General features: G+C 38.7%; 2 protein-coding genes across 3 annotated transcripts in view; both read left to right on the plus strand.

Annotated features, from left to right (window-relative positions):
- Positions 1 to 87: 87 nt before the first annotated feature.
- On the plus strand, positions 88 to 21,811 carry ubash3ba (ubiquitin associated and SH3 domain containing Ba). Its single transcript, XM_015052244.1, has 14 exons — positions 88 to 926; positions 15,634 to 15,687; positions 15,878 to 16,064; positions 16,776 to 16,974; positions 17,875 to 18,044; positions 18,122 to 18,330; positions 18,446 to 18,590; positions 19,351 to 19,471; positions 19,553 to 19,675; positions 19,772 to 19,864; positions 20,192 to 20,336; positions 20,450 to 20,556; positions 21,301 to 21,410; positions 21,520 to 21,811. The coding sequence occupies exons 1-14, from the start codon at positions 799 to 801 to the stop codon at positions 21,655 to 21,657; spliced, it is 1,929 nt and encodes a 642-aa protein (XP_014907730.1). The 5' UTR covers positions 88 to 798; the 3' UTR covers positions 21,658 to 21,811.
- Positions 21,812 to 23,433: 1,622 nt separating this feature from the next.
- The window catches only part of LOC106959571 (sorting nexin-19-like), a 103,794-nt gene continuing 99,889 nt past the window's right edge, over positions 23,434 to 27,338 (plus strand). For both annotated transcript variants that reach the window (XM_015052230.1, XM_015052235.1), the window contains exon 1: positions 23,434 to 23,585. The gene's annotated coding sequence lies outside the window, so the exon portion shown is untranslated. The remainder of the gene's footprint in view (positions 23,586 to 27,338) is intronic.

The raw sequence follows: 27,338 nt of genomic DNA on the forward strand, positions 1-27,338 counted from the left end.
TATAAATTTACGGATTAATACCAGTGTTGCTATGACAACTAAGGATGGCGGATTGTTTTCATACCCCCGCACTACGCATGCGCGCAGCGACGTCGATCTTTTTCTCGCAGACAGGAAGTGTGAGCAGCATTTTCCACCATTCACCTCCATCATGGGACTGTCACTGAAATAATCACAGCAGCTCGCCGTACAGTCTGTATATGTGTTCAAACAGCGCCCCTGAGTAGGCGGACTGTGTCGCTGTCACAGTTTTATACGCCTTCGGTTCTTTAAAATCGACTTCCTGTCCCCTCCTGCATGCTGCTGCTGTGCTGTCTCTTTAACTGAAGGGGTCGCGGCCGATCCTCCGCTCGCTCATCAGGGTCCATTCATGAATAAGACAACATTTGGAGAGGGAAACTTGTGCTGTCGTGTCTGATTTTTCGCTCAGCGGACCGGATGCGAGGGGCAGGCAGCAGCCAGATGTGTTCACCGCTGTCGGGGACGCGGCTGACAGCGCAGGAGTGACTTCCCATGGCCGAGCCCCCTGCTGATGGTTTTCACTTCATGTTGCGAGCCGTCAGGAGCAGCAGCCGGAGGAGGAGGAGGCAGCTCGTTCCAGCTCGCAGTCAAAACATGCTCGTTTCCTCGCAGAGTTTCGTGATATTTACGTGCTTCCGTCCAGACCGAGTCACTCTGGGTTAAATAGCTCATTGGTTCCGTCTTCCTTTTTTTTTTCCCCCCTTCTTTTTTATCTGCTTATAAATGAAAACACACCAGCGGAGCTGTGGACCTGACGTACCGATGGGGCAGTGAGTTATGGCAGCGAAGGAGGACCTGTACGCCAAAGTGACACCGCGAAGGCAGCGCCAGAACCGACCCAGCACCATCAAACATGGCTCTACTTTGGACGTGCTGCTGTCCATGGGTTTCCCCAGGACCAGGGCGTAAGTGGACAGCTGCTCTGTCACAACTCTCTCTCTCTCTCTCTCTCTCTCTCTCTCTCTGTCTCTCTCTCTCTCTCTCACACACACACACACACAGTTACAACTAGTCTGAACCAAGCAGCATCCACTTATTCCAGTATCCTGGTCAAAAGTTTCCCATCCATCGCTACTTGCTTTTATTCTCTCAGCATCTCTGCTGTTGGTGCTGCTTGGTTCTGGTGTGTCCATGTTGGCAACTCATAACTGTTTTAAAGTGTCTGACAGTACAACTGTGTTAATTTCAAATTGTACACATCTGAAAACTCAAACACTTTGGATCTAGTTGTTAAATAGTTGAAGCTTTTTTTTATTCTACACTGGTGAGAAAAGTACCAGATACATGTTAATAGATTGATTATATAGTAAATTCAAAATATAATAAAAGGAGTTATATTGCTAAGTAATTCTACATTTTTTTTTGCCCAACGCCAAAGAATCCAGACCCAGCCCATGATTGTATGAAGCCAATTCAGAAGTTCATTCCCCGACAGCCAGTTTAACACCAGTAACGTTTTCTGTTTTTTCTTAATCCTAACAACCGGTAGAGATTCTAACAGGATTATAAACTTGAGTAAAAATAGCATATTGCACAAAGATTTTAAATAAAACTGTAACATGTGATTTAATTGCTTTTATTTAACAACTGTTATCGATACTGCACTGAAATAATATAATGTTCTGCAGTTATAGCTCGGCTGAACCCACCAGTATTCAATAATTCTGGTATTCTGGTAAAAAAATTTCTCATATTCATCTGAAAATTTTTATAAATCTAGGCATCTTTTCCACAGATGATCTTTGGCTTTTTTATTTGAGTCCATATTGTCAACTTACACCCCTGGGATCTTTCATAATGACCCAATTTAAACTCAGGTGTTTGCTTAACAGTCTCCAACCTGGGTTTTCCCACAGCAGGGGAAAAAAATAAATATGATCTTAATTTACTATTTTAATAATATTCATTTTGGGATCATTTTTAGACAGGCATTTATACATTGTAGCTTCTTTATACATAGACCAATAAATTATCCAGTTTTATTTAGAACATAATGTTGATTTTGAATATGCAAAAAGCATGAAAAGTTCACTTTTTGACTTTACATGCTACTCTTCTTTACTCCATTCGTCATCTCATTAAAATAACTTTAACAACTGTAAAAATGGAATTATAGGCATTTTTTTTTAGCAGTTTTAAAGGTGTTATTTCTTAAATATGCCACGATCTTTCTTTAAATATTATTTAAGATGAAACATTTTAGAGCTTTAAATGAAATGTGGACCTAAACGGTACGGATCACAGAGACAGGAAGAATGGGTTGTTTCGACTGGGTTTTATGCAAAAACAGTTCAGTGCATGAAACGTGAGTCACGAGCAGCAGCATGATAAAAGGCGCTCTCAAGTTATGGATGTAAACATCACTTATCATACTGTAAATATCTTCTTTGTACCACAAGAAGGAAGATATTGTTGTTTTAGATGTTAAATACATAAACAAGTTTAAAAGCTGAAATGTTCTCATGTAGAAAATGGTAGAAGTGATTTAAAAATTTTCTGCGAGAGAAGCTTGGTTTGCTTATTCCTTGGGCTGGCTGAGGATTAATCATGGTTTCCTGAGGAGGGCTTTGTGCTCACTGTCTCTCAGTGTCAACATGATCTTAAGGGTATTTCCTGGTTGTGGCCGTCAATACTTCTTTTCATTCATCCTTTAAGCAAAGCGGTTGCCAGGAAACAAGCATTATTGATTCCAGACAGTAGTCTGTAGATTAGCTGATAATATGATAACATGTGGTCTGCGTGTTTCTTATGGTTTTTAAATAAATTATTTACAGTTTGCAATTAGTAGATGCAAAACAACAGAAGAAATCCACTAGAAGCAGAATTGTGATTTAAGTATAATTAAAAAAACAAACAGATAAAGTAATGAAACTATAAATAACGAAACTACATTTAGGTTTAAATATTGAACATTATACATAGCTGTAGTTTTGTTCTGCCAAATAATGACGACTAATTGTAAGCATGAGCGAGCTCTTTTTAATTTCTCTCCTCCCTCTCACTGTGCAATGTCTTCCCTGTCACAGGAAGTGTTATTATTTTGTCCTTTTTCATTGTAAGTACTGTCAGATACACCCACATAAATTATTAACCTAACATGTTGAAACCGTCCCATCCCACACAGGGCCTTTTTTTTCTACATGCCCAAAAATGAGGTACCAAATAAACGATTCTCTTGTGAACGCTGTAATTGGATTCTGTTTAGCTTTGTGAAAATGAAGGCAGACATTTTCGCAGCGACTCGGACTAGTGGGGTTAAAAGTGTTGACCAGCCTTTCCTTTTAACCTTTTGAAAACATTTAATTTGTAAAAATGCTAGGTTTTTTAAACTGACAAAGGTTTAATGGTTTTCTGTCCAACGCCAGCGAGTGGCTGTGAGTCGTATGTTTGCATACGCACCTCCATTATCTACGACACTCATTGTCGCTTTGATTTAATAATTGATCTCTGTAACAAATTGTTGTTACATATTAACGCGCTCCAGTGAACAGTCTTGGCTGCCGCTCCGTTGAAGCTGCCGGTTGGTTTGTGCTCATGACTCTGGCTTGTTTGTTTCTGTTCGTTGACGATTTGGCAAGTTAAGCAAGTTTTGGTGCGGTTGCAAAAACTGGAACAAAAACTAAAGAGTTAAAGTTTTTTTTGGTGGCAAGCAGGAACTCCTCCATCAACAGTTATTAGCATCCCAGGTAGAGATGTGCTCAAATGCTTTAACATGAAATGCTCGTTGGGTTAATTGGTTCGGTTCTCAGGTAGGAGTGTGTGTGTCTGCGTGCGTATGCGTGTGTGTGCGTAGTTGTCCATCCTGTGTGTCAGCCTCCACTCGTGCTTCTTGTTGCAGCTCTTTCACAAAGAGCTATTTGGGTTTTTCTTCATGTCTTACCATCCCCTTCACCACAGCTTGTGGTGAGGTAAATATGGCTCCTTGCGTAGCCTGGAGGCTAGTGGCCAAAATAAGTGTGTCTCTGTGTCACACTTTCTTACCACTGGGAAACAGAGAAGTCTGAGGTCAACAGGCCTCTGCCTTTCTTTAACGACGTAGTGTCTTGTCTTTGCCGTTTTGAAGAGTGACCAAACCAAATCTACCTCTGTGCCACGTCGACTGTTGTGCCTCACAGAAGCAGGAAAGGTTCGTCAAGTAAATCTTCCCAGATCAATGAACATTTTTTGCCTTCGTGGTGTGTTTTTTATTTTATTTTCCGTTTTGAAGAGTGTGTCAAAAGAAACAAAGAAACAAGAAGCTATGGTTATAAAGAAAAGTTAACTCAGGAAGCGAAACACAATGATTTAGTTTTTTATTACACTTCTTTGAAGTACAAAGTTATAATATTTTAAATTTTGGTCAAACTTGTATTTCTCAAAAGAAATATGAGTAATTATCAAGATAATGACCGCATTTCTCTAACATTTTCAGTGTTCGATTATTCGACAGCAGCAAAAGATGAATTTACTTTACAGCTTTTAACGCATCAGTACCAGCAGTGCCAATATGTACATCAACAGTGGAACGCCACATTTAAGATTTTTCAAAATTTCAACCAAATATTTATCGCTAAGACATTCGCAGATTACTTGCTAAGTGTTGTTTTGTACCGTTTATGTTCATTCGGGTGTAGCATGTTTTGCCTTCCTTCATTCCTCATTAGTAAAATGTTCAACTTTTCATATTTTGCCCCTCTGCTGTTCAGCGTTGGTGGAAGAGGAACAAGAAATGTAACGGAAATGAGCTATCCATCACTGCTTCAGGCAACAAAAGCTTATTGTGTTCGGGTGTTTGTTTTCAGGCTGTGTGGAACGTGAATCATGGAGACGCACACACACACAATCACACAAAGAGAAACTGACCCTCTGTTTTATTCTGGGGATGTTTCTTTCTTTCGTTCTGTTTTTTTGTGCTGATGCATCCAGGATCTGACCTGAGTAATCAGCTAGGAGCTGCCTGGAAGGTTGTTGCTCTCCTGATTGTGTGGAAGCAAAGATGCGACGTGACCCCGGCTGAATGTGCAGCAACACGCCACTGACGTTTGAAGCGGTGTGTTTGCTGTCGATCTTTGTTGTACAGGTTCGGTAGAACGTGGAAGAAATGGGTTCAGGAAAGCACGAGTGTTTCTGCGTCTAAATCAAATGGTCAGTTATTAGTTTAGTCCAAAACCGTCTTTTAAAGCTTCAGTGAACCATTTTCTGTTGCATGTTGCATCCTGTAATTTGCTTTTTTTTCTGTACTACATTTGTAAATCATCCAACGTCTTTAGAAACACTTCCTTATAACACTTGAGTGTTAATTTTAACTTCTTGTTGTCCTGTATTTCCTGGTAAACATTGCCCTTGGTCCTTTTTATACTGTCTATCAAACCAGCGTATTAAAAGTCCATTATTAATATTGGTTTTTTTAGCTATGATAGTGTATTTGTTTAGATTTTGAGGCTAAGTTCTGCCATATTCTGAAGGCAGCCTTTTTATTGGGTTGTAGTAAACATATCAGCGAAAGCAGATGTTTTACTGGCTGAAATAACTGAGTTTACTGGAAGGACAAAACAGCCTGCAAAGCAATAAAAACACAGACACCTTAAGACTTCATTTGTCATACACTTAAGCAAAGACGCAAGGTTAGGGATTAAGCTAATTTTGTTTATATTGTAAGGAAGTGAAAAGGCGAATTCAGACCTCATGAAAATCCCAATAACCCTACTTTTTTCCCCTCACATTAGTAAGAGGCTATAAATAGGGGTTAATGATAAATGATGTGATGGAAAATGTAGTCAGATGCCCCCCGCTTCATTTTGGTTAGCCACTCTGAGACGAAGGTGGCAGTTTCTGAGTTGGCAGGAAGCCGATAAGAAAAAAAACCCATCATGATAACTGCAGTGATAAAGTCCAAACACAGACATGAAAAGAATTGGTCTTACTCTGTGTTGAACTGTGAGCGTAAACAAAACATGTCCTACTGCAGAGACATTGGACATCAGTGTTGACGTTTTAGTTTCCATCCGTGCTCAGAGGGCCGGTTTTCCGACTTCTTTTTTTTTTTAAGAAGTATGGATTCCCTTTGAATGAATGTGCTCAGGATTTCCTAATGGATAACAAAAACAGGTACTGCTTATACCTCCACTAATTTATTATATGCTTTTTGCTTTACATTTTAAATGACTATTTAGGCTTAAGTCTTTGTTTTTTTTTTTGCTATTTTAAAATCTGTATTGTCTAAAATTCAAAGCTATAGAGAAACAACTCGTTAAAATCCATTGCTAAGTAATTTTTGAATTCTTTTTTCCACTTTTAATGTGACACACAACCGGTGCGAAAGGCACAATAAACTGGTTGCAAAAGTTTATTAAAAAACACTTTGTAATGCACCTTTGAGTTTACCATCAACATTTACATTTCATTTTAGGTTTTTATGGCACTAGTTGCCTTTATTTGCTGTATTTAAAGAGAAAACGGGCGGAGAGAGGAGGAAACTTCAGGAATCGAACCATGGTGGCTCCATCGAGGACCAACACTCTCCTCTAGATCTACATCATCCAATCATATGCCGTTTGCTTACGTACAAACCTAGCATCGATTAGCGTCTCTAAGGACGATTGACAATGTTCATTTGCTCCAGTACTTTTTAAAAAATATATATTTACTTGTGGCCTTTTTTAGCTAAAGCCTAAGTGTGCGGAGAAGTTGCAAAAGACCAAGATTATCTCTAGATATACGTATCAAAACCACAATCAAAAACCATGTTTATTAATATACTTAGTTTTATGCAAGTTAGGAAACGACAAAATTATTTCTGTTTGCTATCTGCAAGAATAACGAGGACATTTTTAAAGAAATATTTATATTCAGAAGTTTACATTGTAATTTACATTTTGTTATTTCGTATAACTGCCTTGTAAACTGTATGTTTTGGAGAAACATCTTGGGTATCCTTCCTTAAGGAACGCCTTATAATAAATAAGTAGCTGGACATTTGGCCCATTTCTTCTGATGAAACTGGATTTAGAGAGTCAGGCTTGCACACACCTTTTCAGCTCAGCCCACAAATCTTTTATGTATCTAGATCCAAGCCTTGTGCTGACCTCTCCAAAACTGTAACTTTGTTGTCAGTTTTTAATTAATTTAAAGGCATGTTTACAGTCTTTGCCCAATTTTCCCTCAGCTTTAACTTCCTGACTGATTTCTTGAGATTTCCTGTAAATATTTCACCGTTTTGCCACATATTCTGTAAAGTGCACCAGTTCCTCTTGGAGCAAAATGCCTTCATAAGATGATACTGCTACTCACATACTTCACATATGGGATGGCGTACTCTGACTTGCAAGCTTCACATTTTTTCCCCCAAGATGCAACGCTGGTCCTCGTTACCAAACACTTCATTTTTAGTTTTATCAGAACAAAGAAAGTGGGATTATTTTGTTCCTGGGTGTATTTGTAAACTATAATCTGGCTTTTATGCTGCTTTTGGAGTGATAACTTCAACCTCTCTGGGTGGCCTGCTGCTCAGGTCTGCACAGCACCTGATTCAGCCAAAGCCTGGTTATGAAAACCGGCTACAGCATCTTGTTTGGATTTATTGGTTTTCAGTCAGGATGTTGTAGAGGATATATGTGAAGTTTACAAAGGATTTTTCAATGTCATGCACCTGGATTTTAACATTAAGAAGAACTTTTAAGAGCTTTAGTACATCCACCAATGATGAGCTCCATTTATTATCAGCAATGGCACGTTTTGCATCTTCTATTCTGTTTTCTTGTCAGATTCGTTTTACAGATACAAATGTCTCTTCTGCAACATGTTCTCCAACGACTTCTCAACATCAAAGCCAGCGCGGTTTCTGAGCCGTAGCGCATATAGCTGTGTGGAGATTATATGCTCTAACTTCTTTTTTTTTTTTTTTTTTTTTTCCCCCCCCGCCCCCCTGTGAAGTCTTTTTGTGAGTGTAGGAGGAAGTCAGAGTGCACACTGAATGCAGCACATTGTTCCCCTTACCTAGAACACTTTCATTTCTCTTCCCTACCCAGAATGCCACTTTAGTACAACACGCAAAGTAACATCAAGTGAAACCATTTAACATTTAGGCAAATCTCTGGCAGAATTACAGCAAAAAAAGAAAAACCTTCTACACTAACGTATCAGGAATAGTGCCGCTGCGTGCAAACTAAAACAAACTCTGAGCCTGTGTTCAAGACAGCCAAGAGGAAGTCGCTCATTTCCGGAAGTGGCTTGTGACCTTTTGCAGAGCACTGTCGAGTTGGTAGTTGGAGGGAGGATGAAGCAGATTCTGAGTTGGTTGCGGTCGTACTGAGCGATGGCGTTCTGTACTCAGTGAGCCATCGTGATTTTTCTCATTAGATCAATCCTACATTCGGCAAAAAGTGAATTTTCTGCTGAAAAGACAAATTCTTGTTCCAAAAACCCTCATGTCAAGGCTCCAGCATTGTGTATTCTCTTTATGTACAACCTTTCTAAATATAAATTTAATTTGCGGCCTTAATTAATGCCAGACACTTCTGATGGTGCGCCTTAAGACAATGCATGCGGCTGCCGACCCAACCATGGCCGCCACTCCCAAACACTTTCTGCTTTCGCTGCCTGTGTAGCAGCCATGGGACTGTGAGTAGGGCTCAATGATGCATCATGATTTTGGCACCAGACCTTAAACAAAGTATTCAGTGAATCATTTGCGCTGTGTACAGTTTGACTTGTTTCACTGATGTCATAGAGCACTAAAATTAGCCTTCTAAAACCAGGGGGTTCTTTTAAACCTTTTTCTCTCCTTCGCAACTGTACTTGAGTCGATTTCTTATTTGCTCTGTCTGACCTGGTGAACCTCCCGTCTATATCATTAAGATAAATGATGGTAAGAAAAGACCTCGGCTGTCCACAGATGACTTTTGTTCAATTTGTGGTTCCTGGTTTGCTGAAAAAAATGAATATGTAACACCAAAGCAGGCCTGTCTGTGAATCAAATATGCCACTAACCCGTAGGGCAAATTAGGGGTTCATTTAATTAGAAAATTAGCACAGCTTACCATAAATGCATAAAAGTATGGCATGTGTGGCTCTGTTGAAAGTAAAATGGCTACACGTGGAAATTAGCATTGTTAAACGCTTTTATTGCAGATTAGCTAAGGACTGCTTGTATGTTTATGACAACAAAGTTACACTAAGTTTGGAGTTACACATACATTTACACAGCAGTTGTGACACATGTGTTGCTGTCTTTTCCTAGAATTACAGATGTAATGCTTACATTTTTCTATAGCGCTGGATACGTCTAGTTTCTTTACATTCTTTGCAATCTGGTAGTAAATATACAGCAGATATTTATTCCTAATGTTACATTTAGTGATGGAAAATTTAATTTACACTTCCTGCAGACTCGCAACACCCTTTGACCTCTCCAAACCCGGACAGTCTAAGATCCCTTCTGGTTCATGGATGTTGCCCTTCTGGGCTTTTTGCTCTGAGAAAAGCTCGTCTTTCTCCTTTTCCAGTTAATGCATGTGCAAATAACATTCCAACCCTGTAATTCAACAACTTCTAAATGTAGTTTATGTTTCTGCTTGGGGTTTATGATTGGAGGTTACATTCATAGTCAAGGGGAGTGTTAGGCTCAGTGTTGGAAAACGTCCTCAAACTGACAAAGGTAGATGACGACTACTATCAGATATTTATCAAAATGTTGTGAATTATTGTAGCAAACTTCTAAGTTAGTTACAAAATGTCATACAGTTTGAGACAGCTCAGCTTTGAGGCACTTTAAGCTACAGTTTCTTCATGTTAGCTTAGAACTTTTGGCTAGTTACAGAAAAAAAAACTTAATTAAAAAGTACAATATTTTGATCATTCTCATTTACATAAGATTAACAAACCTTTTGAAAAAGGCTAACAAGTTGTAGGTGAATTTTGGACCATTTTAAGAGACATGCTAATAGCTCAGCTAGCTTAGCTTGTTGATTTATTTCATTTATTATTTTCAAAGATAACTCCTAGAGATGCATCATCTCTTTTTTTGGGGGGTGGAGGGGTCCTTATAAAACATAGTTATGAACAATGATACAAATCTTAAGTAAATTCAAAATATAATTCAAGACATTTAAACACATGCATGCATGCTTCCCCCCCGAAAAAGCTAGCTTTGATTAGCTAGCTTTTTTGATAAAGCCAGCTTATCAAAAAAACACATGTACATATAAATTTTATTAGCATCTGTATGGTACACGCATTCAACATGACACAAAATAAGACAATACATGCAGATGCAGTGTATGTGTACATGTCCATGTGAGGAGTAAGTAAATTATATTTTGTTCTTTCTGAAAACTGGAGCAAAGACAATTTAAAAATATGAAGCGAGGTGGCACAACTAAATGATGGAGGCAAATTATTCCATCTAGGATAAATGTTCCAGGAGTAGCTAGTTATTTCACATATCGCCAAATAGAAGAATATGTATTAGCAAGTCTAAAGTGCTCTCTACACAAATTATAAACTGCATTTTTTTCTCCTTTATTTTGTGTAAACCTAGAGTGCTGGCATTTTTTCAGATAAAAATTATAATGTAAAATTAACCAATGACCTTTTCATGCATATGAAGCCTAATTAGTCGTGAATAACAACTACTATCTGTATGGTAAATATAACATTTTGTCTGTAAATACGTAAATTCTCATTTCATCGAATGCTTGCCTTGCTGCAGGCTGAGTGATTGTGGGTATAGCTGGACACGCTGTTGCAAGTGGAGCATATTTTTTCAGCTGATGGAAGCTCTCCTTTGGGTGCAGTTGAGTGTCAGGCAGCAAACTGAGATCCCAGCAATGCTGGTGTGATAAGTATTTGGAGCTGTCTGTTTGCCGTCAGCTTATAAACAGGAAATTCTGTTTCACTGGTGGAGTCGAGTCGGGGAGGGGCCCTTGGGAGCATCTAGCTGCAAATGTTGTAGCATTTGTTTATATTTGCATGTAATGTAGTTTATCTTTTCTGCTATTCTTTCATGGCTAATTTGCCTGCATGAAAAGCACGATGTTTACATAGTGGAGGTTTGTCACTTCCAGCTTGTCCAGCAGCCTGGAAAATGACTAGAACGTAATAAACAGCCCAAAGAATGTTTAAACATGTGAGAAACCAAGCCGCAGCAAACATGCAAAAGACGGTGAGTTTATCTACAAAGACTGCTAATGCCCTTATCATACGTGAGAAATCTGCAGGGCTAAATTTGATATTTCCTGCTACGCAGGTGCATGCGAAAAAATATATTAAAAATCATCTGACAACATCACCTTTACATTGGTTGTTTGGAACGGCTCTCACTCTGCCCTGAGTGAGAGCCGATTCTTTTGCACAGTCTTTAATCTTTTTCATCTTTGTTTGGCTTTCAAAAACAAATTCAGTTTAAAAATAACTTGCTCAGTGTTTGCTGAGAATAAGTTAGAAGTTGAGGACAGTTTGTTCTCAACTTCTAACTTCAGAAAACATCCGAACCTTTAAAATTGAGTTTAATAGGGACAAGTTCTGATGAGATCTTCTGTGAATTGCATCCATTGTTTAATGAGTCCAGATTTTTTCACATTTGCATCCACTATAATTCAGTCAGAGCAGTTTTTTCGTCTCTTCTTTAGGTTTTTTTCCTGGTTGATTTTGTAATTGGTAATTTTCAATAAGCTCTGACTTTTTAACATCGGTATGGAAAAATCTTTCTACAACATTACTCAATGAAAAATATTCCTACTACTGGAATTTTTCCACATTTTATGACAATCAGAGTTTTTTTTATGTGATTTTATGTCATAGACAAGTAAAAAAAATGGCTCCTAATTGTGAACTGGAACAAGCACAGGGACGTCCCCTCCAACTCACTGCTGTTTGAATTTGGTGTGAGTTTTTTTTGGGAGGGGAATCTGTGTCCACCAGCTGTGCAAATCTAGAGACCAAAATATTTGTCAACTCTCAGGTCAGAGAGTGAGTCAGATTGGATGGAGAATGCCTGGGATCTGCAGATTAAAGTCTGTCATTGACTTTTAATTAAGTACTGATCTGGACATATGAATATTGTTTAAGTTAAACTACTCCATTGTCGCTCCAGTTGTATGTTAAGGTCATACACATTCTGCAAGAACAGAGAAATGTGTTGTCTCTCCTTGTGCTGCAACATCAAGGTCATTCTGTACTTAAACCCGTGGTTTTTAAAAAATAGTTTGTTTTTGTTTTGGGCAGAAATCTTGTCCTGACTGGTTTCTAAAATATAAAATATATATGCAAATGCTGCAGGGTGAAGGAATTATGAAAATATCACAAGAATTCTTGTGACATGTATGAAATATCCTGAAAGATTTTTTTTTTTTTCCCCACCTCAAGTAAATGAACAGATTTATTTGTTAAGGGGTGCAAAATACAAATGTAGGGCAAGTTGTGTTTTGTGTCAGTTTATGAAATGCCCCAAATACACTGAGGTTTGTGGTTCTGACATAAGCTGTACAAGGACCAGCGGTAGTTTGTTGGGAAATCTTTACATCTGCGTGGCTGAGTGTTGAAAGATAAATTATTTAATTATAGACGCAGGTCAGACGATTTTACAGAAACAAGGTCATTTAGACCACTGAACAAATAATCATTCATTGTCCTCATTAGGGAAAGTAAATAATTTAAAGTTGCATAAAGTCATGGGTATGCATCACTATTCTGTGAAATGACTGAACGTTTAAAAACGGCAGATTTGAGATCTTCTGTGTCTGAAAGCCAGAGCGACAGCAGAAGGCTGAGTCTAGCCTCTGAGGCGCGACAGGATGCAGTAGCCGGCAGTCTGAACTTGGTTGCCGTTGCTCTCCGTCACTTTGATCTTTTTGCTTGATGCAGTTTTTCTGCAGCTGTCAAGACATCAAAGATTGTGTTGACATTGATGGTCTGCATTCAGATGAGCGTGTGTACCCCTTACACAGCATCCTCTGCGAGCATGACTGGCAGTCTGCTTGCGAAAATCTGCACCTGATCTTTTGCTCTGGTAGAAGAAAACGTCTTATTTATCCTTTCTGTGTAGGTTTGAACCGTGTCTAATTATATTAGTCCATTATATTGGACTATTTCCTCCTGCATCACACTTTATGTTAAATTTATCTACATTTTTCCATCTGGATTACACCTGTTTCTTCACTCTACAGGCAACCCCAGTGTGTGAATGTCAGCTCTTTGAGTAAAAAAGGCAAGTCAAAACCAAGCTGATGCAGTGCCTTCTCACCATTATTAATGTTTACACCCACAACAGGGTTTCATAGCATTAAAAAAAGAACAGGTCAAATTCACCGTGTTGCACCATGTTTGTATATTTGCTCAGCAAACCTGCATAAGAACTTTAGTAATATTTCATGTCACACGGGGTCTCTTTGTGCAAAGATAAGAAGCATGCAATCCTGTGTTCCAGCTCGGATTGGATTTCATGAAGCCTCAGTCACATCTGCTTGTAATCCTATCATCCCTTCTGAAATAAAAAAAGACGGGGGAAAAAAAAAAATCCTCCTCCATACAGTACCAGGTGGAATCTTTGTATAAGATGATTGTAGCACACAAATGGCTCTGCGTGTTAAGCCTTCTCCACCCAGCCATGGCTTGTATTATCAGGAACTGGGTCAGTGAGATGAAATGTTGTATGTGGACGTGGTAGACCAGTTCAGGGGTTTGTCTTTGCTCTGCACGTGTTCTCATGTGTGTGTGTGTAAAGGGGGCGCACCGTTCATTCAGACCCTGGCAATCTTTCACGATCCCGCCGATCCGGCCATCCCACCCTGCTGTGTGTCAGGGCGCTCTGCCTCGGGGTTCGGGGACGTCGCCGAATCTAGGACCCTCTCTGTGGGACGAATATAAAAATAGCTCATTGAGTTTGAACACAAACGGGGGCACAGTAAGCACTATCGGCGCCGTCACACGCAGAGGAGCTGCAGCTAGTCTGAATCACGTTCCAAAAAGAAGTCAGAAGGCTTCGCAGTGGCACAGAAAACGACTAATTTGGTATTTAGAGACGATCATAATGTCTGCACACAGGGGTAAAAAGCAGTGCTATCTATGTTACAGTTATCATTTAGTTAAAAGCGTGACGGTATTATAACCGTTTTGTGTTTTTGTTTGCTGATCCAATGAATAAGCCATTTATTGGCTTGGGCCCGTGCCTTGTTCTCACACAATGCACAAAGAACTCCGGCTGAAAGGAGATGGAGTAACAAGGCTTAGAGTTCAGCTACAGTCTTCATCACTGTCGTTGGTTATTTGGCAGTCGCTCACATCTGAATAATAAGCAAAAGATACAAATATGAATCATGGATAAACAGGGCAAAGAGAATTATGCCGTCCCGTACGGCTCATTTGGGTGGATGCAAGCGGCAATAGTGTGACAAAACAGAAAGTTGCTGGTTGTTTGCATGCATGGATGCAAATACGATGGATAACGGTTTGCTGATGAGATAACATGAAGTCACATGTTGGTAATTTGTGTTATCTTCACCAATAAGCAAATCCTGCCCACAGACCAGAATTTGCATGCAGTGTGTGGAGGTTTAGTGTTAAAAGGAGAACCTCTTGGTTTTTCTATTGCAAAAGTATTCATATCACATAGTCACAGCTATCAGAAATTAAAATATTTTTCCAATAAAAAAGCTGCAAGTCTATCGGTATATATCCCTAGCCTTGCCTGTCCAAATCTTACCAGTTAAGACGTAACTCCGGACTTTAACTGGGCCATTCAAATGTGTGAATATGCTTTGATTGATGCCATTCAAGCTCCAACCCAGTGTTCAGACTTTTGTTGATTCTTAACAGGTTTAGTTGAGAACTATGACCATCATTCTGACCTCGTAGACCAAAAGTGTTCATACATGCATACGTGGGTCGAATCTCTGTTTTACAAAAATCCAAAGCGTTTTAAAAAAATGTTTTATGGCTTAAAGAGTGACTAAAAGCACGCTACGTTCTTTTCAGGGAGGAATAACATCTTAATTTAGTTTCTTCCTAAGCTGCCATAAATAAAAGCCTCTGGTCTGATGAAATGACTGAGCAATCGGGATCCCAAGTGAAGCTCGGTATGAATGTCATGCTTTGAAACGCTCCACGTGGCTCGATGTCGAAACCTTTTCCAGGGCGCACAGGATCTCTGGAGTTTCAACACGATGATGACTGGAAGCGTATAAAAAAACACCCAGAGGCCCTTGTTGTACCTTTTACAAGTGAAATCTATAATAAAGTGAATCTTGTGTACAACAAAAAACATTAGTCATGCTTGCAAATTGTATTACATAAAGCAGCCGAGGAAATAAATTGTTAAATAAGACTTAGAGATGGTTTGGCCTAAATATTCTCAAGCACATAAGTGCTCATTACTTATTAATAGACTGAGCTTCGTGAATCAAACCAACAAGTTTGCTTTTATGACAATGAAACCCTCACAATGCTTTCCTAAGAAAATACAAAGCAGGTTTATTAAATCAGAGTAGCTCTGTTTCCTGAACCCTCTGCTCTAAGCATTAAAGTTAGGTCATGAATGATATGAAGCAAGCTGCTCTGAATGCATCTGGTCCCACAGGAGAGAGTATTGATTCTGTGATCGTCCTTTGATCCCCTCCTCTGCTCTGGTTCCCGTTGCAGGTTGAAAGCTCTGGTTTCGACTGGAGGCAAAAACGTCCAGGCGGCTTGCGACTGGTGAGAGCAACACAAACACATCTATTCACGTTCTGTGTAGCACAGAACAGGAAAATATATGTTTTGGAGACAAACATTTGCAGTCCTTACTTCAAAGAAAATGTTTTGAATCTCTGCGGCTTCTCATTACTGCCCTCTGCTGGATTATAAACGCTCTTCCTGTCCTCTCCTTGTTTCTGGCTGCTCTCAGGCTCTTCTCCCATTTGGACGACCCTTTCCTGGACGACCGCCTGCCCAGAGAGTATGTGTTGTACCTGCGGCCCAGCGGACCTCTGCTCCAGCAGCTCACACACTTCTGGAAGCAGTCCCGCCTCACCTGCGGGAAGAACAAGGCCCACAACATCTTCCCTCACATCACCCTCTGCCAGTTCTTCATGGTAACTTTATGCTTGCTTTTTATTAACGTTAACTGGTAACCTCACTTTTTGTTTTCAATCCCCTGTTGTTCAGTTTAGTCTAAGACCGAAGTTCCTCTTCTGTGGAGACAGATTGTCTGAGTCTGCATTTGCGTGGAGACTATTTCCTTTCTGAAAATACAAACCTTGGCAAAAAAAAAAGTATATATAAAGTATATATAAAGTGTGTGTATATCTATCTATCTATCTATCTATCCATCTATCTATCTATCTATCTATCTATCTATCTATCTATCTATATATATATATATATATATATATATATATATTTATATATATATATATATATATATATATATATATATATACACATACACACACACATATATATATATAAATATATATACTCCATTCGGTCTGTTGATATGTGAAACTGATAGAAACTGAAAAGCTGTATCTGCTCTGAAATGTGACTGTAGAAAGCCTGAATAAAATTCACATAAATTAATTCAGAAATTAATTCAGCTATAGGGAAAGTTGTAATAAGATGTTGACATGATGTATCATTTTCCTTCCAGTTCAGAATAAGCACACGACTATCACACAAAGCCTAACAAAATACATTGAACTTTGTTCTCTTAAGATGTGAAAAGGTTTACGGCATTGTAGTTGCTGATGCTGTTTCATTTGCTTCTTCTTCTGTGATCACCAATTATCTTCTGCACCCCTCAGTGTGCTGATGAGAAGGTAGAGGCTCTGACTGACGCCCTGCAGACCACCGTGGCCAAGTGGAAAGGTCGCATCCCCCTGCCTCTGCCTCTGGAGCTCTACATCTCCTCCAGCTTCATTGGGCTTTTTGTGGAGGAGCAGATGGCCGAGGTTCTGAAGAGCTTCGCTGCTGACTTTGCAACCGAGGCGACATCTAAAGCAGGTTTGTCCCTTCAGATGAGTGCAGAGCGTTGATTCCTTCTCTGTGAAGGGAGCAGCTACAGGACATTATCGGGGCTCTTAAGTCATCAGCCCAGACTGACTGTGTTGATTTGACTTCATCAAGTCCTTTTGGTACCAAGATGTAGATACTGTAATAAAGGTTATCATCTCTAAATGGAGAATTATTGTGGGAGTAAATTCACATCTTACACATTTTTGTCTTCGATTGGGTCTGAAGAATTGTAAAAAGAGCTTAAAAAAACAGTTTTTTTTAACAATAAGTCAATGTTTTTTGGTGTCTGGAAAATGAGCCACATCAGTAACCTTCCAATTGTTAAGTGACATTCGACGGTCACTGTGCCGTTACCTAGCAACTTAAGCTAGCAAAGCAGCAGAACAACATGTTTGGTCAGCTCGTTTTACTGCTGTATACTCTGTACAATGGCTTCTGGAAAAGACAAGTGTTTTGTTGTTGACTTCACATTTGTAAATCGCTTGCTGCATTCTTGTTTGCTGTGAAGGAGGCTCTACTTCTGCTTTTCAAAGATTTACGGTTGTATAATTGTGCACTTGTATGCAGCCATTTTCATGTGCCAGTGTAAAGTTTATTTGGATTTAAAGGGACAGGACTCCCTAAAACATGTCATTCTAAAAGGATCTCAAAATATGCAGAAGTAACTAAACTAAAATGTCATTACTTAAGTGTGATTTTGTGAAAAACAATTTGCAAATATGTTCAGTGTAGCCGAGTGACCTATTCTAACTTGTTAAAGGAAGCGTTAAAGTCACCCTTACGCAAAGATAGATATTGAGGAAATTAGTTTCTATCCGTGAGAAAATGGTACTTAATGTTTTATCAATGTATGTGTGTGTGTGTTTTTTTTGTTGTTTTTTTTTACAGATGTCCACGTTGAGCCCCATAAGAAGCAGCTCCATGTCACCATGGCGTACCACTTTAATGCCAGCCATCTTCCAGTTCTGGAGAAGTTGGCCAAAAGCATAGAGGTGACCGCGGGCTGTGATTGGCTGGCTGTGCTCCTCTCCAGGGATATACGCTTTGCTAACCACGAGGTAGCCCTCCCTCCACCAAGCCGGTAGCTCCTCTTATGAAAGCATCTCTCCCAACGACTCTTCTTCTCCCCCTGCAGACGCTTCAAGTCATGTACCCGTACGTGCCTCAGAACGACGACGAGCTGGAGCTGCTGCAGGGGGACTTCATCTTCATGTCTCCAGTGGAGCAGAGCACAGCCAGCGAGGGCTGGCTGTACGGCACTTCGCTGGGCACCGGGTTGTCCGGCCTGCTGCCCGAGAACTACGTGAGCCGTGCCGACGAGTCCGACACGTGGGTTGTTCATGGGTAAGGATGGGGAAAAAAGCACATTCCCGACAAGGACACTGCTGTAGGCTTGCTGTGTGACTTTCTAAGTACAAGGAATAAATAAAGCTGAGTTTGTTCTTGTGTTGATCGGCAGGTCTCACTCCTTTCTCAACTGTGCCTCTCCATCACCCTCTGGTAACCCCATGGGAGGGCTTTTATTTGATGGACAGCTAAATGACAGTCTGCTTGACAGTCTTATGGATCCTTCCAGCCTCACTGGCCTCCTTCCACCTATGCAGGTACATTTCACTGTAAACCGTCCATTGCCTAAAATGCCTGCTTTAATACAGATAACTGTGAACTTTGATGTGGAATTATATGAAGGAGTTTGAGAACAGGTCTGTTTGAGATAACCTATAATCCCCCCTGGATCTTTTTCCACATCATGTCCTATTAAAACCACAAAGTTCAGTGTTTGTATTAGGATTTTATGCTACAGGTCAACACCAATGAAAAGAAAAGGAAACATTTTCTGTCACTGTAATTATGGATTATATACTTTGCAGTATATATCCACCAAACTGATGTTTTTCCCTGTTTATCTTGCAAAATACCTCAACCTTACCTTTTTTGGATGTAGCACATTTATGAACAGCACTTCAGTCTCGTTCAAAGTCTCTTAAATTATTTTTAGCATAATGTTTCCACTGCCATGTTTTATGACTGGCGTTCTGAATAAATCCAGCTGTAGATCTGCACAACTGGATTTAAACTGAGATTAATTTACTCAAATTAGATATCTTCTGAAGATCAGCTGTTTGCACTGGGATTTATATAGAGGAAACAGAGTAAAGAGGGCTGAATATAAATCTATACCACATATTATGGATTTTTAACATACATGATTATTTTTTTCCCGTTTTGGAATTATTTACTGCTTTTTGTGAGTCTGTCACAAAAATCCTAATATGACACATGCATGTAACCTGACAAAATGCGAAAAAGCGCGAGGAACACATTCGGAAAGCTTGGTAAACGCCTACGACGTTTCCATCTCAGGTACCGAGGGCAACCACTCACTCCTCCTCGTCCAAGATGAGGCTGTTTGTGTGTCGCCATGGCGAGAGGATGGACGTGGTGTTCGGCAAACACTGGGTCACCCAATGTTTTGATTCCAAAGGTGGGGGATGCAGAGCTGTGATGCGGTCTTTAAAATGCCAGTGTTTTCTTCTCTTCTGAGACTTTCATCTGTGCTGCACAGGTGGATACATTCGTTCTAATCTGAACATGCCGTGCAGCCTGCCAAGCAGGAGCGGAGGTCACCGGGACTATGAAAAAGACTGTCCGATTACTGTGTTTGGCTCCACACAGGCCCGTCTAGTAGGTCTGTCTGTGTGTGTGTGTCATTTGCAGGTTATTCACAAATGCATGGTGTAGTTGGAATTCATTATGAGTGACTGTGTGTTTTGGCCCATCTCAGGTGAAGCCCTGCTGGGAAGCCACACAACAATAGACTTTGTTTACTGCTCTCCTTCCCTCCGCTGCATCCAGACTGCTCAGCACATCCTCCAAGGTAGGAGCTCATCCTCCTTCAACTCGTCAGTAGACTGACCACCAATGGCTGGTGTCAAACATCATCTAAACATGAAGTTGTATGTTTTAGTGTTGGGTCTAAAATTTCCAGGCTCTTATATCAAACCAGTTAGACTGGAGAATGGCTCCAGTATGTTACGACAACACTGGTGCCAATAGACTCAGTGGGAGTTAAAATGTGAAGCTTTTATCAACTTGTTCAGTCATCCAAGACTTTTAGTGTCTTTTCTGTGTGGAAAAAATGACACATTTTGTCAAAATAACCTCTCTGCTTCTCAGCTTCATTCTCCGTTTTAATCTGTTTCAGGTCTCCAGCTGGAGGCCAAGACAAAAATCCGCGTGGAGCCCGGTTTGTTTGAATGGACCAAATGGGTTTCAGGCACCAGCCTCCCGGCTTGGATCCCACCGGCTGACCTAGCGGCCGCAAACCTGAGTGTGGACACAACATACAAGTACAAAACAACACAGATGTTGGATCATTTTAAATGTTATGCTGCGGTACAGTTAAATCCTCATCAACTTTGATGGGTTTTTTTATTTTTTTTTATTTGTTTTTTTGCTGCAGACCTCATTATCCTGTAAGCAAACTGACCGTGTCAGAGTCCTACGATACCTACATCAGCAGGAGCTTCCAGGTGACCAGAGAGATTCTGACAGAGTGCAAAAGTCTGGGTAAACTTTTTAAACTTTTTCACATTTTAGTTTTGGAGAGGTTTTGTCTCATACACCAACACAATGCAATGCATAAATGTGAGAAGAAAAGACATTCAGACACCGTTGGCAACATGTTTTTATAAGTAAAAATAAGTTAAGTGCATTTTTATTCAGGCCCCTTTCATCTCTTATTCTTAAATAAATTCTTGGGCCTGGATGCTGGTCAGAGTTGATAGGAAGATGGGTGGAGTTATAGACCGAGCAATCATGAAGGAAAACTTGTTAGAGGCAGCAAAAGGACAGGTGGAGGTTTAACTTCCTGCAGGTTAGAGATGTTTTAGTTCAACACCTTGGTTGTAACAACCTCCTTGGCATGTCAGTGTTCTGCAGAGGAATGCTAACGAGTCGTCGTTTGATTCAGGTGTGTTGAACCAGGGAGAGAATTAAAACATGCAGGACCGACTTTGGAAACGATGAACCCAAACATGCAGTTAGAGGTATTACAATAGGTCAAAACATGGTGATTTATTTTAAAATGGCCCGGTTAAAGTCCAGACCTGAATTCAATTGAAAGGCTTGAAATGAATGTTTTTTTGCAATGATTATTTTTTGCAAAACTTTATACAATTATGCAGCTGTTTTTGTTACTGTATCTGATAAAATACTGCTGAAAAATATAGATGTTTTTCCGTAAGATAAAACTTGAAAAAGCTCAGTGGGTTACCAGTTACAGTACATCCATATGTTACCTCTGTCTCACAGGAAGCACGGTCCTGATTGTGGCCCATGCTTCCTCCCTGGAGGCCTGCACTCGCCAAATACAGGGCCTCAGCCCCCAAAACTCCAAGGACTTTGTCCAAGTTGTCCGAAAGGTCAGTTCTGCTTTATCTCACGTTACTTTCAACCTCTTACTGTACCCCCCTCTAGTTCCTTGCCTGTTCTTCATTCGTAACATGCACATCTGTCTTCTCCTGCTTGCAGATTCCGTACTTGGGTTTTTGTGCTTGTGAAGAATTGGGAGAGACAGGCGTGTGGCAGCTGGTCGACCCACCCATCTTGCCTCTGACACATGGACCCAATCACAGTTTCAACTGGAGGGAAATGCTAATGCACGACTGAAGGATATGCTGTTAGGCTCCCTATCTTTTGTCAGCTTGAACTGCTGAAACGTTATTTATTTTTTTCCTTTTACAATTCTATAATTCCATTCAAACTACCGAAAGGACAAAGAGAAACACAGAGTAGCTTCCAATGAAAGACATTATGCAAAAAATAATATATATATATATATATATATATATATATATATATATATATATATATATATATATATATATATAAGCCAATAAATTGCAGCTATTGTACTTAGATGTGACGCTCAGGAAAGAGAAAACCCCAGCCTGTGCTGAGATCACAGCAAAAGCAAGCTTCAGGTTGGATGGCATTTTTCTGCCTGTCTCTCTATATGGCACTTATTTACTGAGAGTGTGGAGGTGCTACAGAAGAAAATTGGACGCTTCCTGCGCGATGCGATGAAACAAGATTTTTATCCGGAGCTCTGTCTCTGTCTGCGGCCCCTCCTCCAGCAGAGGGGGAAGTGGGTGGTGAAGACTTTGTACTCTGCTGCCTTTTCACACACTGTGACACGCATTAGTTGAGACACACTTGTTCCACAAAAATATTTTTCCACTTGTCAGAAGCTATTATTTAACTTGTAGCGTCATCCCCATTGTATAGAAGAAGCACAGAAGAAAAGGTCGACAATCAGACAGGGGAGCACCAGTCTTAATTGTTTTCGGTTGTTGATGTCAGCTTTAAAAAATTTTATTATTGCTGTTCTGGTCCTATAAATTTCATATCATTTCCTTCCACAGTTACACTCATGATACCATCTGAACATTTGGCCCTCTAGTAAAGCCACTGCCCACATCTTATCAGTTGATGTGACAAATGAAATATTTAATATTAATTCGCAGGATTAACTGCATTGCTACTGATATGCAGGTCCCTCTACTAAAGTTATTGCTTGTTATTGTCATGACCATACCTGAAACTCTGTTAACCTCATAGAAACTTTGCTTTTCAAACTCTTGGTGATTCTTTGATTTTTCTTTTCTTTTTCCCGTTACATGAAATAATTTTAGTACTCATTGCTTAATGCATCTTAATGCTGTATGATTTGAAATCTGTCACACTCTATAAATTAATAAAAGACAGTTTTGGAGCTGTTATGATCTGTTTATTTGTGTTCTGCAAGAACAAATGCTCTTTGTTGAAGAGTTGGTAGAAGAGGTTAAATCCATTCACCTTTCCATGTAATGTGTCATCATTCCCATGAAAGACATGGCGGTGGCAGCGTTATCCTGTAGAAATGGTTGTCTTCATCAGAGACAGAGAAACTTGGCAGAGCTGATGGAAGATGGATGGAACCAAATACAGGACAAGAGTTGAAGAAACTTAGTTGGCAAAAGATTGAACTCAGGCTGAGGTTCACCTTCACCATGGGTTGCAGGTGTACTTTCAATAAACAGTGTTTCTAAAAAAAAAAATTCAATCAGAGGGACTGGATCCAGGTACAATTGACACTTTTCAGACTACTGTTGGCAAAAAAAAAAAAAAACAACCAACCAACCCACGAATAAAATAAATAAAAATAAAATCACAAATAGGCTATGTGCACCTTCACCTTCTGTTGATTTTTTTCAACAAACTCAATAAAATATGTTAATGTTTTGTTACAAATGTAAAAGATATATTTGCATGTAACTTTATTGTATTATATATTTAAAGTATATTTTCTCAGTAAATTCCACTGAGCCATTAAACACTGAACCGTGTCCACCTACAATAATCAGTGAGATTGAACACACCTGTGAAGTGCGTCTTCCGATATCTGTTATCAGCAGCCATAACGTTATTATATAAAAAAAATGATTTCTGGCTATATACCTTAACTTTAACAATAGTTATTATCTGGCGGGGTAAAATGTGCTAAAACGTCTACATTTGTCCCTCCGCTCCCAACAGGAAGACATCTATGAGCTCAGGTAGGCTAAGCTAGCTACTGTTTCTGTTCCGTTGATTATGTTTTTAGTTTGATGCTGCTTTAACGTTTTTAAACACTGGGAAATGTTATCCGTACAAAGTCAAAATTTAATTTAAGCCTCAGGTTGAAGTAGACAATATCTGAAGTGCCTTTCACTTCAATGTTCCGCAAATGATTAGCTAGTTAGCTAGTTAGCCATAGACGTTTGAATTTTTTTTACATCTGTTGTCAAGATGCTTATACTAATTTAAGTTTCTAAGAATAACATTGAGAGCCTTGTGTTTAAGAAATGGGGTGGAAGACAATTTTGTGAATGTTTTCATAAACATCATCTCATCTAAAGCGCGACTCCATTAAACGGAGTGACAGAATATGGCCTCGGATCTTGAGCGAAGTAAGGTCGTATAGTTGGGTTATTATTATTTTTTGGTTGCGGTTATTGTTGTGAACCTTAGTTTGTTTGAAAAATCCAATTTATTCGGTATCATGTAGTAAGCTATTTTAATAACATCTGACAAATTATTTTATTGAGAAAAACCATTAGTGTAAATTTATCTTAATAAATCAGCAAAATACTATAAAATTTTGAAATTACACTTTCTTGCATCTATGTTTCTAACACATAAATTGTGGAAACTGACCAACACTTGCCTCGAAGTGAAAAAAAATCCTCACTTGATGGTATTTAGCTATAGTAAATACTGTATGTCATTTGTCGTTTTGTCAAATGACATTAGATTCTCATTTTCTAACGAAACCAAGTTTTATATGTTATTAATATCCTTTTCATTCCACTTCTTAAAACCTGATCTGGTTTGCCAGATGTAGGTTTTCTGTTGGGACAGAGTCAGTTTCATACAATACCACAGTTAAATTTTTCTTTATGGGAATTTTTTTGTAGTATTTATTTTTAACTTTTTATTTGCTATAAAAAATGGAGCTCAGCTTATGTCTACTAAAGGTGCATCAGTGCAAACTGCATTGACTTTTGTCAATAATGCCAGGACAGCAGTACGAAGGTAGACCTTTAGACTGACTAAGAAAGAATCAAGTTTTGCAATTGCCGCTTAAGTCTGAACCTCAACCAGACTGAATTACTGTTGCGTGAGACAGCTTAAGACAGCTGTGCATCTAAAAAAAAGAAATGGAGCCAACCTCAGTGGACCAACCAAAACCAACCACATGTTGACTAATCTAAAACTGCCTGTGAATGTAACTCACTAAAGCTTACAAACCAGTGAGTTCAAAGTACCTCTGCTACTTTAATCTACAGTTATAGAGTGAAATAAGTTATGAAATGAAATAAGTTATTCTCATATATATATGTGTGTGTTTTTATTTGTCTTTAGCTGATCTTCAGCTCAGATATCTTACTGATGAGATACTCTTTTATACCTTGTATGAATCATTTCAAAATTGAAATATTCATTTGATTTTTACTTCAAAATATTTGTAAATATTTATTTTTTAAAATTATATTTCACTATATTTGAGTCAAATTTGCTAGCCATGTTTTCTGTCATTTTCCGTTTCCTACTGCATGTGTGTAGGAATCAATTACATGATGAGTACGCAAACTTGTGGCAGTGTGTACTTCCAAAATGAAAGTAAACACTAGATGGTGCTGTGGACCAATAACAGTAGATATCATGCTTCGCTATAAATTGGCACATCTGAGTCATGAGTCAGAAATAATGCTTATTTATGTCATAAACATTAGTTTTTAATTAATTCTTTGAGCCAGTTTGGTAATTTTTGCAACAACCTGTTTGTGAACTGACTTGTTTTAACGTTTTGATAGGACGTTGGGTCAATGTCCTACCATTGCACCCATGCAGTGATAGATTATGTCTGATTAAAGTTTGATGTAGTTTTAAATCACATAAAATATTTGTTATTCCTCCAACCTTAAGGGTGACTGATAAACAGAAATAATTTTTTTAGGGTTTGTGTAGCACTTGGCAGATAGAGCTTTTGTTTTTCCCCCTATTTATTAATATTTTTTTTATACTTCAAATATAAAGATTTCAACATCCACATTTTTTAGCTTCAAAAAAAGTCTCAAAGTGAAAATTATATTTCATTTACTACTCTTTGAAACAACTTTTAAATTGTTTTGCAATCATGGTTATTGGTTTTGCTGAGTAATAACTCACTTGCAAAAGTAATGAATTAGACTGGCGATCATCAACTCTTCACCTCAACATAATTATAAAGATTCAGCTTGTTGATGTGACGGTTTCATGAAAAAAGGTCATTCTTGACGTAAACATTAACATTTAAATTTTTAAAGTAAGAACATAAACTGACTTAAACAACTGGGGATGTACTGGAATCTGAAAATGACCCTGTGACTACCTCTGGTCTGTATTTGGAAGATGAAATACTGATTAGAAAATAAACTGTAAAGGCATCAAAACTGAAAACCCACTTATTTTTATGCAAACCACATGTTCTTTGATAAAATTCGTTTTTGTGTTTACTAAAAATTAGATAGAGGTTAGTACATTCTTTGAGGACCTCTTACTATCATTTTTATCACTACTTCTTTAAATCTTCCCGTTATGTTTAATGTTATTTACATTTTATTGTGGAATTAAAACAAAATGTAAAAAAAACCCCAAAAATACCTGGTTGGTCATAAAGTCCTTAGAAAGAACATCATAATTGCTTGATCTGACAGAAAAAGTCAGCAAAATCCGGCTGCATCTTTTTCAGGAAGTGAAGTATTTCTGGCATTTTTTAAAAACTAAATTAATACAGTTTTCATTACCACAGTAGACTGTAAAATTAAAACTGAACAGTACCAGTGTTTTATTTTAGTGTGTTTGGTCATAATATTATCCAAGAAATAATTAGAAATGAAGCTTAGGAGTCCTTTCTGTCACCATGGAAAAAGCAAAGATCTGGCTTTTTTTTCACTAGTCTTTAGTTCAGTAAAACAAAAATTCAAATTGCATATGGACAACAGCAAGTTTAGCTCAGACGGCTTAATAATAGAACTACTACTGTGCAAAAGGTGACTCTGACATAATGTGACTCTTGTGCCTACTTTAAACATTCATTCGTGCTGCTGTTCAACTTTTTGTCTGAATTTAAAAGAAGGGTAATGTTTGATGTGTGTACAAAGTTGCAGAATCTACTCATTTAGCCGGACTTCCTTATATTAGTTTTATCACTTGGCATGATGAAACTGATTTACTGTATAATATAATGAAATTGCATTGTATTGTATTTTGTCATAAAGTAAATTGATCTGAACTGAATATTCGACCGGCTTACAAAGTAGCCTGAGATTACTTGTGTTGTAATTTGGCACTACATAAACAAACTGAGTGGAAGTAAAACATTGATGTGAAATATTTTGGATTCAGTACCAAGCAAGGATCAACCCACGTGAGGGGAATAAATCAAAATGGGGTGTTGATTTTTATAATCAACAGTTTTAGTTCACCGTTTTGAAAAAGTTTCACAAAATACATTGTCACGTTTTTGTTTTTATATTTACAGTGTTTGTAATTAAAATGTTCTCTTAGCCTCTCGAAGCTAGGGGTAGCAGCTATCACGAGTTACTGACGTCTCTGCCAATTGTGAACAGACTCCAGTTTGTAAAATGCCAATTACTACTCATGCACATAGCCAGAAATAACATCTCTCAGTTTTAAATGGGTAAAACTGAACTCGCAGTGATTGTAGAGGAGTTCTTTAGATTGCATTAGGCTTTCTTTCTAAATGAAGGGGTAACTTTCAATAT

This window comes from Poecilia latipinna, unplaced genomic scaffold, assembly GCF_001443285.1.
Source record: "Poecilia latipinna isolate Pla-1442-1.1 unplaced genomic scaffold, P_latipinna-1.0 Scaffold1097, whole genome shotgun sequence".
In the NCBI taxonomy this organism is placed as follows: domain Eukaryota; kingdom Metazoa; phylum Chordata; class Actinopteri; order Cyprinodontiformes; family Poeciliidae; genus Poecilia; species Poecilia latipinna.

Excerpts from the sequence above, each read along its gene's own strand:
- ubash3ba (XM_015052244.1), top strand. The coding sequence starts at position 799 with ATGGCAGCGAAGGAGGACCTGTACGCCAAAGTGACACCGCGAAGGCAG. Across the intron at positions 18,331-18,445 it reads GACACGTGGGTTGTTCATGG|GTCTCACTCCTTTCTCAACT; the intron begins GTAAGGATGGGG and ends GTTGATCGGCAG. Across the intron at positions 21,411-21,519 it reads TTGTCCAAGTTGTCCGAAAG|ATTCCGTACTTGGGTTTTTG; the intron begins GTCAGTTCTGCT and ends TCCTGCTTGCAG.